The 19699-nt window shown below is 41.7% G+C and overlaps 2 protein-coding genes across 4 annotated transcripts in view; both read left to right on the top strand.

Moving 5' to 3' along the window:
- Positions 1 to 2217: 2217 nt before the first annotated feature.
- laynb (layilin b) lies at positions 2218 to 7884 on the top strand. The gene is made up of 7 exons (XM_084559148.1): positions 2218 to 2820; positions 4004 to 4310; positions 4619 to 4776; positions 5037 to 5081; positions 5549 to 5626; positions 5843 to 5960; positions 6206 to 7884. Exons 1-7 carry the CDS (start codon positions 2748 to 2750, stop codon positions 6531 to 6533), a joined length of 1107 nt encoding a protein of 368 aa, XP_084415274.1. The 5' UTR covers positions 2218 to 2747; the 3' UTR covers positions 6534 to 7884.
- Positions 7885 to 9247: 1363 nt separating this feature from the next.
- Positions 9248 to 19699, top strand: part of sik2b (salt-inducible kinase 2b) — a 42456-nt gene continuing 32004 nt past the window's right edge. For 2 of the 3 annotated variants that reach the window (XM_084558383.1, XM_084558384.1), the window contains exons 1-3: positions 9248 to 9776; positions 12944 to 13060; positions 18061 to 18124. In XM_084558383.1, the coding sequence (XP_084414509.1) occupies positions 9639 to 9776; positions 12944 to 13060; positions 18061 to 18124 (319 nt within the window). In that variant the 5' untranslated portion in view covers positions 9248 to 9638. Of the gene's footprint in view, positions 9777 to 12775; positions 13061 to 18060; positions 18125 to 19699 lie in introns of those variants that run through there. The other variant, XM_084558385.1, reaches the window with a different exon arrangement.

A 19699-nucleotide genomic window follows, 5' to 3' on the forward strand; every position in this document is an offset into this window, starting at 1 on the left:
CGACTTCCACCGCAGCACAGTGACGGCCATTGTCTGCTTGCGTCTCAGTACGAGGATGAAAAAAAAGTGTCTGTTAAACAAAAGGACTATATTTAATCTGGAATGAACGAAAAATGAAGTCATCTCCAGTAAAGAGAAAAAATTATGTTGTGACCAATACTTTAGTTTCCACTGCTGGATTAGGATCTGGGTAAAGCTTCAGGCTCACTGATTCTCTTGCACAGATTTAATCAAAGAATAAGAAATAAGCTTTGCAGCAACAAACATGTTAAGGCCCTTATGGTGGAGGTATTGATCTGGAGGTGTTGGAGAAAGGTCATCTTTGTTTTAGTCTTATTATTTTGTGTTTAGAAAGCTCACTGTTACCACCAGCACCGCACACATATTTATTTAATTCTTGTTTTATTTAATTTTTCATGTAATTCGGCCCTTCTTTTCCTGTCTTGTGTCGTTTTGAGCTTTGAAGTGAGCATTTGGCGGATGGCCCTCAAATAAGCAAATCAGTCACAATACATAGTTCAGTTAAATACTATCCAATGTTTAGGTTTATTCATGGTACCTTCATGTTGTTACCATTTGAGCCTGTTGCCCCGACAATCAACTCAATAATAATGCGAGAAAAGCTTAACACACACAGCAACAGCTCTTCATCAAATCGCAAACGTTGCCCTGCGCCAACCGTAACTCGTATAAACTGTCAAAAGACCAAAAAGAGAAGAACCTGAAGTACCTGGTTCCTGAAGCCAGGTACAACGGACTTGCACAATACAAAGTTGCCTGTCTTGCCTAGGCTCTCCGCGAAGAGGAGCTGGATTTTAGTCGGCGGCCTCAAGGATCATCTGTCAATAGCTGTTACTAAGATCATGTATTACAAGATGAAATGCCACTGAACATTTAACCCATCACCGTGTACTGCACTTTGTGTTGCGGTAGACAACAAAGCTGGGTGCAAACTCTGGAAGATGGAAGACCTTGAAAGAAAACATGTGAACTTCATTTGTAACTTAGTGTCCTTGTACGCAAAGTCATTTCACGTAACACGATTACACACTAAGGAAAAAAACTGTAAGCAGGATGGATTGGATTAGGGGTTAGGGGTGACGAAATCACCCATAAGTGTTCAGTTAGGTTGATAACCTGTGACTACGAAGGTAAACATGTGATCCACATTGTTTGCATGCTATTAATTAAAAAACTCAGCCAAGAAATGACTCCCATTAGATTAAAAATGTAGTTTAATAAGGTGCGATCATTCATTTGTAATGATATGGACTCTTGGTAAGTTTTTTATGTTTGCAGCTTACATCAAAACCTTTATTTTTTCACAAATTGCCGACTAAAATGTATTTAAGACAATTTCAAATTCCAGAAGACGCACTTTAGCTGTGAAATGAACTCCAGTACCACATGTGTGACACAAATATCTATTACAAATCACAGTTTTCCACAGGTTTTTAATCACAGAACACCAGCGTTGCGAAGAAAATAACATCAGCAACAAACCAGTGATGAAATTCTGTTCAAAGGCAAGAACAACAACAATACTTTCATTCAGTTCACTGAGCGGTCCGTCATTTGACCTGTTGCATACTCCGTAACGGCTGCAGACACACGGCCCCGATCATTCATATTCTGGAAATGCCTGGAAACCAAACCAAAGCAATGAACAGGAAGTATGGTTCTGGTGGGAGAAAAAAATCCTTTCCTCTTCCTCCTCTGCGTGTTTTCCTGCTCCACAGGCAACCCCTTCTCTCTCTTTCACCCACTTTCCTTTTTTTTTGTTTTTCATCATCATTCTATGTCCCAATCTCAGTTCGCGTCCTTTGCCGTGTGTCTCCTCGCCTGGTGTTTTCGTCTGAGCCAGTTTCCGTTCCGTTTTCACTGGAAGTTTTCTTTTAGCCAGGCAATTCACACATGCGCTCAATAGGCCCAAATAAGTGGTGTCACATCAGATCAGGCAGAGAAAAGGAAAAAGTGAGTTGTACCTTTTTAACAAGCGCCATTAAAGTTTTTTGAAGTCCACCTTGTTTCTGTGGTCTCGCTTCATTTTCTCCCCTGAGCTATTTTTCCCCAGACAGCACTCAGTTAGTGTGTGTGTGTTTGTGTGAGTGTGTTGGGCCCCACATATATATATATTTTTTATTTTTTTATTTTTTTAGGAGTAAAACCTGTTCAGACTTGGTCTTGGGGTAAAGGTTACAGTTTGATCGTGGTTAGGGTTAGACATTTCCAAGTTCAGATGGCTAGTGTCTGGGTCCAGTTAAGACATTATGTCCGTGGAAAGATAGAAACACAAGCCTGTGTGTGAGTGTGTGCGTGTGCACTAAGAAATAGAGATGCTAATTACTTTAATACAGTGCGCATGATACATGTGTGTGCACAAAGAGCTCCATTCAGTCCACATGTGAAATTAGATTTTGCAATTTAGTAGAAATGCACATCAGCTGCACATCCAACATCAGTGGTTCAGTCCTCAGCTGAAAGAAACACGGGGGGAAAAAAATAGTTCCCTCTAAAATTTTCTTTCAAGGCAAAAATCTTGGACTATCTCACTCTTTTTTTTTTTTCCTCCTCCTGAACCAGACGCCATATGCACGCCTTCAGCAGTCGACCCAGTTTTGACTGCGCAGACTACTCCTGCTCCCTCTGTCATTAGAGGCTTTGAAACTGAAGTTTACCTCTCAGCGAGCTGGTTCAACACCTATTTTAAACACTGATCGTCCTGCACATCGAGTGAACATGTAAACATGGATTTTATGAAGCTGTTTGGCACAGTGATCGCCGTCTTGTTCCACCCTCGATCCGCTTCTAAAATAAATGGTAAGTTATTTGCTTCGGAAGAGGGAAAACTTCCTTTTTTTAAGACTCAGAGACACCGTTATATTGTGTAGGTGATTCTTTTTTTTTTTTTAATCCGACATAGACAGGACTTGAACGAATAAGTTTCAAAAATATTTGCGCACAAGACCGAAAGGAACGCGCTTGGTTGCAGTGGATGATACAAAAACATCGGGATGAGACATTTAAAGCCAAGAACAGAGTGTGCGTTATAATGATAAACAGGCAGCACTGAACTCAGAACAGCGACACGTGATGTGGAGAAGAAAAAACGTTCATCAACAGTGTTTACACAATGATTTGAAAAGCGAAAGTCTCAATTTTAGTTATAGAATTAATATTTTACAGTAACATTAACTATCCTGCACTAATCATAACAGCACCATTTGTGTCATTAACCCCAATAGCACTAACGTTATGCACGTTTAGTTACCTGTAAGCTGGAAACAGTAGAAGCAGTCTGAAATGCATCTTTATAGTTTTGTTTGTTGTTTACTGCATCCACAATAATGTGATGAAGTTATCAAACAGATATCAGATTAATAATTGTCATAATAATAAAGTAAATCAGTGCCACACAGTCACACATATAAGGATTATATCTTGGTGTTCGGTGCATTAAACACAACAGGAAATAAGAGACAATATACAATTTTACAAATGGCAAAGGAACTACACAGATTGTGCACTGTTGTGCAAATGTTCACAGTGTCAAGTGCTGATGAAGTGACAGAATGCAGGCTATAAACGTGTCAATGTAATGTGTAGACGGTGTTTGTGCGTGTGGCTTTACATTAATGTGACATATAGCGACTTACGTTGATGGATATATGAATAAGAGTTGTGTAGATTCAAGTGTGCGTTGTCTGTGACAGTGCAGCATCCCAACAAAACCACTCTGACTGGCACAGGGCTGACCTAGACAAAAAGAAATCTTTTTCAAGCCTTTATAAATATAGGTTTTATTCCATATTTTTAGCAGCATACAGTTTACTCTAGCCACACTGCATTCAGAAGAATTTGGCAATACAATCTGGTTTCTACTTTTTCCATGATGCTCATTTGTAATCTTCCTGCCACATGGGCACCGCAGGACAACTTTAGAAAACAAAAACCCCTGCATTTATCGTCTTATTATCTCCTTGATGCTCACTTTGGTGTCCAGGCCAAAGAATTTGTCGGCGCGGGACCGAGCGCCCGTGCTACAAGGTGTCATACGTCCAGGACAGCAGGCGGAGACTGACCTTTGAGGATGCCAGGCAGGCCTGCAGGATGGATGGCGGCGAGCTGCTAAGCATCGAGACAGAAAGCGAGCAGCAGCTGATAGAGAGGTTCATAGAACGGCTGCAGGTTGGTGACGGTGACTTTTGGATTGGGCTTCGTCGCAGCCCACAGCGTTTCAGGGCAGGGACCATAAGCCCGGGCTGCCCCTCGCAGTACTACTGGTTGGATGGAAGCAAGGCCAAGTTCAGGTTTTTTTCTCATGTGTTTTTTTTCTTTTCATTCCTTGTGTATGAATGCGTTTGACTGAATCAGTGGAAAAAGGATGGGAAATCACAAGGGAGAAAGCTCACTAAAAATGAAAGTGGAAAAAGGCTGTAGTCAAAGATGATTAGATTAAATGATGCTTGTGTGGGAGTGAAGGAACGGCTAAAGTCCGTTGCAAGACTTTGGAACTGAAACATACAGTAAATTTAAACTAAAGCAGAGCATGAAATCATTTAAATTGTGGAGTTTAAATGTGATGGGAGTCTAAACTTGTGCATCTCGTGTGCTGTAGGAACTGGCACTGGGACGAGCCATCGTGTGGTAGTGAAATGTGTGTGGTTCTGTACCACCAGCCCTCTGCGCCACCTGACGAAGACGGTCATTTCCTGTTCCACTGGAATGATGACAACTGCAACTCCAAGAACAACTTTGTCTGCAAATACTCGAAAGGTGAGTTGGTAGATCGCAGTCACTGCTGTTGTGCCTGGGAAATATTAGCACTTGGCACTCAATTCATTTGGTTAATGCATCACTGAAAAGTGTTCACTGCTTAAGTATCACCTTAAGTATTTTTGTTTGTACCTGCTTTTGTATGGAAAGGGAAATAAAAATTATAAAACACACTTTCACTAAATCTATGTGCACATTTCTTACTGTTTAACTTTTACTTATCAGAATAGTATAATACATTTCTTATCTATCTTTTGCAGAAAAAGTGCCAGTATTTACAGTGGATGGGAACACAGAACATACAGGTACAACAAACTGCTCATGCACGACGTTTCCAGGAAATACTGCAGATATGCTTATGAATAAAGAACAGACAGATTTACCAACCACAGATGTCTAGTGATCAAAATGTCTTCGAGTTATTTACTTTGTATAACCTAAACATCAACTCTTGAGGTTATATGTATGTAGTACATTCTAGTACATGTCTGGGGTATGGTTAAAAAATACCCAGGAAAAAACTAACACATCCATTTTGAGAGACTTTAAATAGACTACAAACATTATGTGTAGAGTTGCACCATCTAAGGACTAATGAGAACATTTAAACCACTAAAAAAAACTAAGTATTTTAAACCATATATATGTATATATATATATTTGGTCTTTTGGTCAGTTCAAATTTGAAGTGGTTAGATAACCAGTGTCACATGTCATATTTCTATGTCCTATAGACATGTTCAACTGATGATTTGTTTTGTGATTGCTTTAGCTCCGTCTCTGAGGCCAAATATATTGTCAACTACAGAAAGTTATGAGAGGATCAAAATAGGACTACCTGAGTCGTCAGGTAAGAAAAGAAAGAAAGAAACATACTTGATGCTTTCCGTTAATGTCCTGTATGCTTTCAGGGAGACTCTGTAATGTCTCTTTAAGGGAGACTCTGTAATGTCTCTTTCAGGGAGACTCTTTTGGGGAAAAAAAGTAATGTCTTAGGTGGTAAAAGAATAACGGCTAAATGTCGTCTTAAGAGAAGTTAAGCCCAGTCGTGTTCTTGTCTTTGCAGTATCTTCTGCAGACAACTCCTTCTATGTTTCCTACATTCTTTATGCAACTATTCCTGCTCTGCTGTTGCTGCTGTTTGCAGCTGCTGGGTTCTTCTGTTACAAACACCATGCTAAGAGGTAAGAAACAGAACGCTCTGACATATTAAGAAAAATAAATATGTTTGCGTGCGATTTATTTGGTAACTTGTAGTTTCTATCCAAGTAACTATTTGGTCAATGAGAGCACACATTTCCTTAGCATAACTATTACTTTATATATCTCCTTTATGTTTTATGATACGATAGAAACTTTACAATGAAAACGTCTCTAAACCAGTGAGATGTTTCTTATTGCTCTTCAATGTTGTGTCTCTCATATTCAGGCGGAAGAAGAACACAGAAAGCTATCCCAGCAGTTCAATACAGTGGATGTCGACAGCGGCGCCACCTTGCCCCGTGCAAGGACCTTATGCCTTCAGCGACGTCACCAAACTTCCTCACACCTCTCTGGACGGCAGCATGCCGTCAGACATCATGACGAAGTACTCCTGTGCACCTTCCCATGACTCCCAGTGCGACGATTACGAGAACGTGTCATGTGTGCAAAAGGAGAGCGGCTTTGTGAACAATGACATCTATGAGACCTGCAGAGCTCAAAGCCGGCGCTGCCGCGGTCAGACTGGATGGGTGGAAAATGAGATTTATGGATAACATCGATGTTGATGTCTGTCTGATATCTGCAAGTGTCCATCAACATCACACCAGATAGTAAATTATATGACCCATCCCGACAGAAGAATACAAACTGTTCTCCATCCCTTTCTTTTAGTGCGCCTTCCTGCTTCTTTGCAGTGCAGGATTGCTAAACACAAAGCTGTGTCGGCCTGGACTTGTCTCTGCAGGTTATCTGGACATAGATCTGTATGTGTCACTAATGCTGCACCCAGAACATCCTGCATCCGGAGTTGCAAATGTTGCAATGATCATATATTACAAATCTTTTCAATAAATGTTTTTATTAATTAGAATTAAAGTCTGTAGAGACATCAGCTACATGAGTGCTAACATGCTCACAGAGGCCTTTGATAACAAGTTTAGGTGCAATGTTTTCCATGTTCATCATCTTAGCATCTTAGCAAACTGGCATTTACTAATTATGTTGGAGGTCAGTTTTTTGTGAATATTTGGTCATAAACATAAAAAGATCACCAAATATATTCTGGAGAGGGCGTGGATGCATGCATCACATTTCACAGCATTCCCTTGAGTAGCTATTGAGATGCTAACAACCACAAATGGTGAACTTAAAGTGGAACTGTGTCATTTAGATCTATTATCTGGATAGTATAAAATGGTATGCTAATTCAGGATGGAAAGTTTGAGATATTTCTCAGGGTAAATCTAAACTGGGTGGAGGCACCAGAGGAAAAGTGAGAATCATTAGGCTTCAGCCTCAGGGGACTCTGCAAATCTTCAAGGCAATCCTTTGTAATTGTTGAGATATTTCTGTCTAAAACGGTGGACCACCTGAGAGACATTGCTGACCCCGAGCCATGCCACTAGTGTGGCTAAAAGTCAATATATTTCAAATCAAAATTCATCAAACAAATATCGGAGACAGAAATCACACTGCACTTGATGTGCTCACTGTATATCAAGTCACCCTGGATGGGGACTTGACTCCAAGGACAACAAACTCATTTTTGAACTGTAAGAAAATACATTTTTAAACAGTTTGACCTGGATTCACTTCTGGTATCTGCTCATTTTAACTGGTTTTAAAGTCAGCTTGGTGCTAAATCCGACATGGTCCAGTAGATATAACCCTGGGAATAGCGTGAGTGCACATTTTGAGGACTCATGCAAGGTTACTCATTTTGTAAACAATCCCACATTAAACTACTCAGCCGTTTTTCCAATAAGGTCAGCAGAAAATTATGAGACACGGGGACAATAAAGATCCTGTTTGCTCTCTTCTGTGAAGGAGTCGTCCAAACTCTGTTACTATTTTGTCCTTTTCTCTAGACCTAAAGAGTGATGTCATCCCCGTGCAGAGCTTCCTGTTTGGCTCTGATGTCAGGGAACAGGACAGTACATGCGGAAACACTGATGACAGAACTGTGCTGACCACGGTAAACCTCAAAGCTGCGGACTTTCCTGACTCGACCTGATTGTGTGAGAAGCTCAACCCTCCCGCTGATCCGACTGCACAGAGGCTTTTTAGGAGTGACCAGTTTAGAATATGACATGGGTTCATTTATCGGTATTAGTAAATGTGGGGAATCACAAGGGCATACATTACTGAACACAAACGCCTGTGTTGTTTATGCACTGAGTGGGCTGTTTGGTCGGTGCTTCGGAAAGATGTAGCAAGGCCTATAAGGAGAGGCTGAATGTGTTCTTGGAGAATGTTAGGCAGGAAATGCCAAAAGCACATCTGGAACTCTTACATTCAGGAAGTCTATGCGTGACAGCGGAGGCCTTGGGAGCGCTGCTCTGCCTGCCTGCTTAGCAATCCACTGCTCTCTGTTGGACTGTCACTGAACACAACACGAAGAGAACCACTGCTAAGTGTGAGAATGTGTGCTGTACCTCTAGTCATTTTGTGCCTATATTGTAGTTGTGCTCTTCATGTAATAGTTGCATGGTTATATTTCATTGCTGATTTAATACGTGTGTAAGGGCATGCCTGCGTGATTCTAGATGTGTGTGATATATGAATTACCACGAGCACTACTGTAGTGGGGGTAGAGCATGAGAAAGGAAATGTGCTTCAATTTTCTACTTTGGCCAACAGGTGGTGCTGTCATGCAGCTCACCAGAAGTGTCTTTGTAGCTGATACCATGTCTGGTTTCACATGAGCTTCTGCATGTTTAATTATATAATGTTATGGATTTGCAATGTCCTTTGCATGTCCTTTTATTATTATTATTATTTTTTTTGTTGTTGTATAACTTAAAGTTGGCATGCTGAATATTTTTATTAACTTTTTTCATTTGTTGTGTAAAATTCTGCTTGAATTTATACATTTTCCCATAAAATTTTGCAGGGCACATTCTCAGAGCGAGTAAAAGAAGTAGGCCTAGTTGTAGGCTGCTTTTGAATGCATGCATTTTTCTTGCATCTTCTTTTATTTATTTTATATTTTTCAAAATATAGCTCATTCAACACCTGCAGGGCAAAAATCTTCAAAGTTACCTAAGCGTGCAATCAAGGAGTGCAGGCAAGCAAACAGATTTCAGAATAGCAATTTTACCGGTTGACGTAAGAGGTGGGTCTGGTTGTCTTGGCAACCAATTGGCACTGAAGTGTAGAGCCGCTCCGTGGCCCCGCCCCCTGTACAAATACCCCTATGGCTTTGACGTCAATACACGTCAACCGGAGAACATGATGCCTCTTTGCAAGTCAACTCGTGTGCTTTCTAGCTGATAGAGGCACCTCAAGCTGAAATATTATAGCCCTATTGTGTTGGAGAACGTGGTGTGACAGCCGCCGGGCTCAGCAAATGGCCTGCTTCGTATCGCCGCGCTGACGGAGAGTGTCGCCACATTGGCGTTCAAGCTGGCAGGGCGAAATCAACTTTTGTCTATTTTTAATGGACACGCTTCGAGCGGCGGCGGCAGCAGCGGCGGCGGCGGGCGGTTTGTTTTCCTTTCGTCTTTATCTGTAGCTGCTCGAGCAGAGCCCGTGTGAGCCCCCCTCGTGTGTGTGTGTGTGTGTGTGTGTGTGTGTGCGCGTCTCCCCCTCCTCCGCCACCCCTCCACCCACCCTGCTCGCCTGGCTACTCTTCCACAAGCAGTCCCATTTAGAACAGCATGGTCATGGCTGACAGTGTCCAGAAACCGCTGATCCGGGGTCCGGTCCGAGTGGGCTTCTACGACATCGAGCGCACTTTGGGGAAGGGCAATTTCGCCGTGGTGAAGCTGGCCCGACACCGCATAACCAAGACCGAGGTGAGTGTGTCGGCGAACTAGTTAGCCCCGAAAGCTAACTTAGGCTACTCTTCAGCTGAGTTACATAACTTTTATGCACTAGTTGACACCCCAGATATTCGCAGCAGATACCGAAATGCTGTCCACATCGTGCACTAAATAGAAACTCGGGATCACGTAACTCCCGGACACTTGGCCGCTTCGGTGCGAGCAACAGCTGGTGGGTTTGAATCCTGCAGGTACACGGGCAGTGACGGTCTGCACGTTCACCCCCCTTAGCTAACATCACTGCCAGTAAGAGGTCTGACCACCGGTGCTGCTGGGAAGGGCAAACTGTAAACATGCATGCTTTCTTTTTTACGGAGTATACACCTGCACTCCTTTTGGTAATGACCCAGACGGTGCCACGGTGCACCAGCAGCACCGAGAGTCTGCCTGGTGTAAACATCCCTGGTGCTCTATCTGGGGCATGCAGCATGGGTCGGTGGTCCCATTATATAATCCAAATAATGATGTGATTTTAGTGGTTTCTTGTCCCAGCAGTGCCGAGAGCTTTGTGGTGAGCAGGATGTGCTAGCCAGGGCTCTGTAATTGGAAAAGCAAAGTGTTCTGCACACATGTGATCCACTGACAACTGCTGTGGGCTCTTCGCTCAGCTTGGGGAGGGTTTGATATTACAAACACTGCATGCTCTCAGTTCATGCAGCCCGAGCACGGGGAGGAACAGGGTCCGCATTTGTCTGTGTTTACTCGTAGTTTTTGTGTCAGCTTTCTGCAGAGAGGCCTTTCTCAACTGGTACCACGTCGTGCCATGACTTTCCATTGCAGTGACGGAGACACAGCTGTAAAGCGTGCTCAGCTATGTTGTGGGATTAAACGACGACAGTGATCAAAACAAAGGCCAGGAGACTTGTGAAAACACAGTAATGCAGTTTAAGATCCCAACTGTTTGTCACTGAACGACTACGCTGTGCAGAGAAACAAAGATTTACACCATGCAAGACCCTTGGTAGGTTTACTGAATAACAAGGCAAGAAAAAAATGGCTGTTAAGACTCTTATCGTGTTAATCTGGATACTGAATCCAGAGAAGTGGCGCAGTGTTAGTCTAGCCAGGTAATCTGCAACCATGTAACGCTAACAGCTCTGTGAACGCAGGTTTTAATTTCAGGTAAACACTATACCGGGCGACTTCACGGAGTAGCTTCACCTCTGCTGCAGCTGGTGGGGTGTTTGGGTTGCGTGAATACATGCATGTTGACGCTCGTTTTGAGGTCGCTACGGAGAGTCACTGCAGCCGCTTGGCTCTGTTTTGTTACGGGCCAGAGGTCAGCTGGAGAGGCAGGCTATCGACTTTATGTGATACCATCTGCCTTGAGGATTTGCCAGGGCAAGAGAGATGTTAGTCTGGTGCATTTGTGCAAAGAAAACCAGGGTTTAATGACACATGAAACAGCAGAGCTGTCGGCGTGCATGCATGTGCATATTCCTGGACAGGTGTATCACTGTGTGCATAGCCTACATTTTCTACCCATGGCCCCTGCGTGTTATACTGACCCATTCATCCCATTATGTACATATTGCAGCTGGTGGGGTTTGCATAGTTCTGGCCCGTTCCCATGTGGTCCTGTCTGTCAGCTTAGCAGGGCGTACATTTATCTATATCTGATTATAGCATTTTCCTGTCCTTTGGCTTTCAGTGCTCAGTGTATAAACTATATTTACATTTAACTCATTGTCCTACAGTGACCTTGCGCCAGCAGAGTTCGCAAGAAGTCTCAAGCCGTTTGTGTGTGTTTAGTATTGTTGACAATGTAATCGGTTAGCTCAGATCTTTTCGTGTTGAGTACCCCGTAGTTCCTCTGAGGGATTTTAAATTTTATTATGCCCTAGAGGTTCCGACTTGTAGCTGGAGTGCCATTAAAAGATTTGGGTTTCTTCATGGGATTTAATGCCAAATTGCATACCTGTCTGTACAGTGACAGGGGAGATAATAATGGAGAGTGTTAAGCCTATCAAAACACCCATTACCGCTCATCTGTAAGTGCTAACTACAAATATGCTCAAGGCGGACCAAAAACAGGTGACTGACTTCCTCTTCAAACATTAGGCTGTGTTCACACTGACACGAATTAACTTTATTTAAACGATACTCCTGCTCCGACACGGCGAGCATGTCAATGCGATGAATGCGGGGTGATCTAGCAGAAAACCCAGCTCGACTGTTGCTGCAGCACACATGCTTACATCAGCGGGCAATGCGATGCGAAAGCCAGTCAACACAGCTGCACATTTCTGATAAAACATTCTGCAATGTGAACAGAGTAAATATGCAGTTTATCTAATCATGGAGATATATGATACATTAATAAGTCACTAATAAGTTTCCAGAGGAAAATCCACGTATGCAATTAACATTATAGCACACGGAGCTGGAGCTCAAGCTCACCGTCCTGGATTCTGTTTTATTATGGATACCAAGTATTTTGAGACCATTTTTAAATCTGTCCAGCAGTCCAAAATCTAAAAAATAGTCTCCATAAAAATGTTTGAAAACATTTGCAGATTAATTTTCTGTTGATCGGTTACCAGTTGTTTCAGCTTGTCCTGTGTCCTCTGTTCTTTTTTTTTTTAAGATTCATCTGCCAGCTATGTGACTGCAGAGAGCTGAGGTCTCCTGTTGTTTACTCCTCCAGCTTGGCTCACAGAGGCTTGGAACACTTCAGCTCACACTGCTGAAATGTTGTTTATGATACAGTCTGAAGAAGAGATGATAATATTGCTTTGTTACCTGCTGGCCAAAGCCAGGGGTGTTGAAGTTTTGAGATTTACACGTGTGTGTGTGTGTGTGTATCCAGAAAGGCACATGTTTGCCTCTGCTCTACCTGATATTTTATCAGATCTTAAGACCGTTTATAAAGGGTTCAGCAAAAGGTGAATTTAAGTATTTCTGCTGTTTCTCAGAAATACTAATCTTATCCATGGGAAAGAAAAACTGAAAGGAAAATCATTGTCTCCCTTTGCTGCTTGGACAATATTAAATGGGTGTCTGTACTAGTGTTTGAGGGAGTGTGGGGAGGTGTCTGTTATTGCCCATCGAGTCTGACGAGCCCCGACAATAACTCTATTGTATTTTATTAAGGAGCCGACTGTTTACAGCTGCATTTTTGGTGCTTGATCGTTGTGTAGGTGGCCATTAAGATCATCGATAAGACCCAGCTGGATGCTGTCAACCTGGAGAAGATCTACAGAGAAGTTCAGATCATGAAGATGCTGGACCACCCGCACATCATCAAGCTGTACCAGGTGAGTCTCTGGCTTCAGTAGCTCGCATCTACAACGGAACAGCATCTTTTCACTGCCAACATTCAAAATATTGATAAAATTAATTATCTTTTTTGAGATCTTTTATCTGCTCTGGTATGAAGTTTGTGTGTCTCCCATGGAAATCCATGTCGTAATACTGCTCTGGTTTTCTTTTGTAATCATTTTTTTAATTAAATTTTTTTTTGACAGGATGCTTTAATAAAGGGATTTTTTTTCTGTCTTTGGTAGCTAGATCAGACATTTTCTTCGATACGTCAATTAAAAATCCTACTAGTTTGTCGCTGTTGCCGCAGCAGTGATGTCAAAGCTCGCACAGACTCACTTGGGCCTCACCTGTTGTTGGTTTGTTGAGCCGCATGGGCCAGTTTTCCAAAGATGTTTCAAACTAGTATTTAGCCTCTTAATTACACCTTCAGATTTTAAACCTTAGGTAAACCCCCCTGTCCTGAAGGCTAACTCAGAAGAGCTGTGTTTCCAGGCTGCAGTCATTGACAACTGACCAGTGGCAAGAAACAACAACAACAAAAAAAAAAAAAAAAAAGAGGAAAATGTGGGTCATAAGTTGTGGTTTGGAAACAATGTTGTGGATGGAGCAATGCGATAGGAAGGAGGTTTTGGAGAGCGCAGTAATGAGTCAGAAATACACAGTAATCAGGACATCATCAGTCATTTCTGGAGCTATCTTGATTATGTATCTTGATGGGTTTAAAGAGGTATTATTCTGAGGTACTTACTAGCAGATTTTTCCACAAATTATTGTTTAAAAATCTGCTTTCAGTCATTGCTAACAACCTTAGCAACTACCTTAGCAACTAAGACTAAGGAATGGGCCACTGTTACCGGGTATGAGTGAGCAATCTTGTCTTTAGGTCAAGGGGAAAGTAGAGATAACACTGAATTCAGAGCAGATAGACACCAGGGAGCACTCACCTCAACTTTTTAAACTATGAACCTCATCTGATATTACAACATTGTAAAGTATGTTATAATAGACTGAAAACAATCATGTACTGTCTATCTCAGATCTGTTAAGGTATAGTAGTCAAAGTCTATCGTTATGAAACTGGCCCCTGGTCATTTGTAATATTTAACATCCACTGCAGCGTAGGCCCAGTGTGACATCTGTTGAGGGGGCCGACATTTTGCACAGATCAGTTTTGCGGAGCAGAATTCGACGCTGCTCCTTGTTGATCTTCTTTCCAGGTACTTAAGCAGTCGGGGTGTTGAAGCGCAGGACCAATCCAGGTCATTTTCTAATGCATTAGCAAACAACTGCTGCCTAGCAGAATCTGCCACTGCTGGCTAGTTAAAGATATGAGAGCATAGTTAATGACTGACTGACTCGCTGCACTATTAACGTCGCCATGTTCTCCGCTGTGTGAATGTGCTGCTGACATGGTTTTAACTAAATATTACAACCAGCTGAAGATGATATAAAGTGAACATTATTTCACGGTTCATCTACTTTGGCCCGCGTTTAAAAATCAGAAGTTAATCTGTTTCACATTCACACATTTTATTGACAGTCAGCTTACATACAAGATATCTAATGTAGGTCATAATAGATTTATTGCTTGTTTAATAACAATGATTAAACATCAGTGTCCCTTGACTTACTGGGACCTTGAAAAAGTATTTATTTGTACAAAGGACCACTGCGCCAAAATTTATTTGCACAATGACTTTGCTTAAAAACCCAAAGCGAACGTGATCTGCAGCTGGCTAGAAGATATGTTAAGTTTTTAAAGGCAATGAACTCAATGGCATTAATGTAATGGTTCATTAAACATTTGCTTCCCCAGCTTTAATGACTTGAGGTAGAAGTAGACCTTCAACAACGTGTATGTTGGCGAGGTCCCATATTTTTACAGCAAAGTGGCTCTTTGACACGTGTGAGGAATTTCTTTGAGTAAGTCATTCAGTTTCAGTACACCATCACTAAGTGGATAACTGGGTGATTTCATCTGCACAAACTAAAACCCAACTTTTCTGTAACTACAGAACGATACTGAAAAAAGCAAATAAACTCCTCTTCACAAATAAATAGGATGTGTTGTAACTCGGTATCTCGCTGGTTCATCTGTGACGTCCTTACGCACACAGTTCAGACACAGTTTATAGTAAAAAAACAACGAACAATTAATCTCGTTCATCTTCCCATAGACTTTCAATGTCAGGGTATTCTACCGATTGACTCACTATGTCAGTCTGACATAACGTACTGGGACAGTCGAACAGAACAAAGCCGTCATTGATGTTATTTATAACACCTTTTCATTCGACGAGTCAAATTGTCTATTGTTAAAGCCCAGTGTCTGTATGAGTAGTCAGAGTTGTGCTAAAAGGGGTTTTATAGAGATAAATCTCATAAATGTCAACCCCCTCGTGCCACTTTGACACCTTTACAGTAGTTGTACGCATGTCCAGGTGTATGAGGGAAGGTTACATAAATTTTACGAGACTCCCTTATAAGTAAAGTACGTTTCCTAAAATGATTTGTTCTGGTTGTCGTGTTTTATTGGGATGTCGGACAGGCAAAGGCAAACTCATTTTCACGCTGTTGCTCTGATGGCCGCTGCGTTGTCACCAAACAGCTCAATTGAAGAGTTTTGGTGATGCAGCTGCATTACATAAACCCCTCGGCCCCCTGTTACTTTGTTTAGGGAAAGTAAATGAGTGTTCATTATCATTATACAACCATGTGGCGCTGTTCCAGCATTGTGCCGTGTTATTTTGGTGTATATCGTTATTTCCAATGTTCCTATCCATCCAATCAGCTCTGGTCAATTAGTGATTTCCTCTCCAGTCTCATAAACTGGGGCTGGCTTTGTGGCCCAGAGGAAAGCTCTAGCTAATGAAGACGCACAAAAATAGAGACAAACCAACTGCGACCCCTCTGCGGTTTTTCATGTATTGTGCGGCCTCTTCGCTGTTGACCCCTGTCTGGCCTTCATTTTCCTCTCTTGCAACTCTCCGTCCTCTCGTTCTTTTGGCTGTTCCGCTTTCCAAAATGATCACTTTCAAAATGACAGAACCACTCCATCAGGGCTATCATACCGATGCCAGTACAAAATGGGTGACTCATTTGCATATCAATCATGTTACGAGGGAAATGTTTGAATACATTAAAGGTATTATTGGATGGATCATGACCCTTAGTCAATATCCTCTGCAGTACAGCCAATGCCAAATGTTAAACCCATTAAAATAATTACATTTAAAATCATAAATTATTCATTTACGACACTGCTGTTAAAGCATTACACAGCATGTGATTCACCACAGGAACTACACTTTTATGCTCTTCCTCAGTGACTGATATTCAGATGGGATCCGTCCAACTTGAGGGTTTACTCATCGTGCTGTCACATGTCAAAGGGCACCGTGAAGCTTTAAGCACAATTTCCCTTGAATTTTCGTTGCTACAAACCCATATGAGACAGAAATTGTCAAAATTATCATTCTTTTTCATGTTTACTTAAACTTTGATCTGCTCCTGAAAATCTTATTTAACCTATTTAATGTTTTTTTTACGTTTAAAGATGTTTTTCACAGCTCTTCCGTTAGGTAGACCTGAGAGAGCGATCCACTGAGCCAACACGTATACATCTATCTCAGCTAAATGGAATACAGCCAGCATAAAGATATTAATAACACCTGTGCTCGTCCTGCTGCGATGAGTCAAAATGTCTGCTGTGGAAAAAGTGCATAACGTCAACTTGCGCAAAGGCTGCGTAAAACATGCATAACCGCATCACATCGACGTGAACTAATGCACGCCGTCCCTATTTACAAATGAGTATAGTACAAGTAAGCAAAGAAACGATGGTATTTCATCATTATTAAAAAAAATGTCAAACAACCCGGAGCGCTACTTGAAAATCCTGCTCAAGACATCGGCTGTGTCTTCCCTTTTTTTGTTGCTCACGCAAAACATATGAAGCTAGTGTTTTCGGCGTTATTCCATGGCAGTGGAAACAACAACAGATAACGGCCATGAAATGAAAACTGACCTCTCTCACGGCAAAACACGAGTCTAAGTAATAACATTAACAATGGCTGCATTCCACTAATGTGTGCCAGTGCCAGGCCCCTGCTACTGTTCGTGCTGGTTTACTGGCACACGGAAATGGAACGGAGCCATCGTTAATACTATTAGTTACACCTGTGCATTTCACGCTGTGACAAGTCAAAATGTCTACTGTGGAAAAAAAAAAGGTTTATTTTCCAGATTAGATGCCATTTTGGCTCTTGCTGCTTGTTTTGACTGAATACAGAGTACCAATACCTGGGTTCACTTAATCAATCGGCTGCAGTCGGGGAGGATGAAGTAGTTCCTAAGATCTACCCGTCTAAAATAATAATAATTTAAAAAAAAAACAATGGTTTAATTTCCTAAATCCATGAATTGGTCGGTGTAACAGATGGAAAATTGATCAAAAACAATGAGCGTGGGATTTCTAGTGTGAATGTCTGGCTCGCGGAGTCTGATTCATCCTCCCCTCTCTATCTAATTCTCCCCTCCGCATTTAATTCTATTCATCTCATGAGTGTTTCTGCTTCTAAATCGGTTCTCTTCCTCCTACACAACACAGCGCAGTGTGAGGACGGAAAGGTTTTAAGTACCATTCAGATATACTCGGCAACACCAGCCGTCCACCTCCATTCTCTTACATGGAGGCCATATTTAGCCCCTGTGCTGAGCCATTCATGCATTTTTGTTTTGCTCATGATTTTGTGGATGCCAGACGTGGCAGTTTAACCAGCCCCTGTGGTCAATTGTGTAAGGACATTTGTATCTTGTTGTTGTGGATTTCTTTTCCCTTATTCTAACTCTGTCTTGTTGCAGGAGACATTTGATTTGGATTATCTGATGATATTGCTACTGAAAAAAAAAATGGTCTTCTGTGTGTATTCACTCTTCCACTTTTTTCTCCCCCTCCCTTGGCCCCTGTTCCTTCGTCCTCTCCCTCTCTCAGGTGATGGAGACGAAGAACATGCTTTACTTAGTCACGGAGTATGCCAAGAATGGGGAGATCTTCGGTGAGTGATCTTTTCAAGTACAAGATCAGTCTGATACTAGTATTATTGTCCCACCCAGTTCATTTACGTCCCCCTACAAAAAAAAAAAAAAACTGCTGTGTTGCGTCAGGCGTATTTTTGACAAACAAGGAAGTATCAAAGTCTTGTTGAGTTTGCGTTGCACTTACAGTTATCCAAGCCTCAATCTCAAAGGTCATATGATTGAAGGAAATCTGAGAACAATGTCCAGATGTAACCCGGGTCATGTGCCACTTGCTGCTCTAAATGTGCTGACATTTTTTTCTTGCCTTATAAAATGACATCACCAGTGCCCTGTAAAGGCTGCGGAGAGACAACCTCAAAGAGAAACAGCTTGATTTATTACTATATATGCTCCACACCTGACTGGTTTACTGCTTCAATGTGCACATATCAAGATTACTCTCTTCATGGCGCAAGGCAACTGTGTCATTCCTCCACTTTCATTGACGCATTGCTTGGATTAAGTCTAAACACCGCCTGTTAAACCTTTGTTCCACTCTGGTGGGATGTTTAAGCGCATTATGTCATTTACTTGTACAGGTACAGCTGTTAGTTTAGTTTAGTTTATCGTTATTTGCTCTATACTAACAGCATTGCCGGAAATAACAGAAGTGAAACACGTGACGAGAGCGACGTAGAAGCCTTGTTTTTCTGCAGTGGGTCTTCCTTCCCAAATCAAGAGTTTAGATAGAGTACAGTCTTTTTCATCCAATTCAAAACTCTACCAGAGTACTATCATAGAAGAAAAACAAAAGCTAAAAACGTTCTTACATTTCTGAAACTGGAACGAGGGAATGTTTGGTATGTTTTCATAGAGTTTACTTGAACGTGGGTTGACCATAAACTGAGACTATAGCCCTCGCTGCAGTGGCACAGGTTCAATTCCAGCCTGCATTCTTTTCTGCATGTCATAAAAATGACTTCAGAGATAAACAGCTATCTGTTATCTGTTAATCAGATAAGCTGTACATTTTTTATTCCCTTTCATAAGAGACTTAAGTTATGGAAAACACCAATTAAACACATTAGAGCTCCATACAAACCTCATACACTATACATTGACAAATAAATATGAATCTAAAATCCAACTGAACAGTGAACAATACAACACCAGACCTCTTTTGAAGGAAACCAGCCGGACCAGGCCTAAATCGGAAGTAAAGCAACTGCGATTTATCCTGTCAGCCACAATGTCTTTCTCAACGCTCTTTAAAAGTCCAAATGGGACAGGTTCAACGCATATTTTGAAAATTACAGAAGAAGAAGATTAATGAAAAAACACTTTTCACCCGTAAACATGGTTCAAGTCTGAAAGTACAAATTACAGTCAAGTCAGTAGAATTGTTACACACTGTTGTGTGGGGAAGATACTTGTGCGGGAAAGGATAGACAAGTCAGAACATGGCAAGAATAGTACATGAAGATAAGCATTTATCTTAGTCTGCCATAGCACCACATGCGCTCTATCGTCGCCTCACATGCACATCACACACATTCAATTAGTGCACTGTGTTCCGACTGCAATCTTCAATCTAGTGCGCTGGACACAAGCCC

This window comes from Chelon labrosus (genome assembly GCF_963514085.1).
Source record: "Chelon labrosus genome assembly, chromosome: 13".
Lineage (NCBI taxonomy): Eukaryota > Metazoa > Chordata > Actinopteri > Mugiliformes > Mugilidae > Chelon > Chelon labrosus.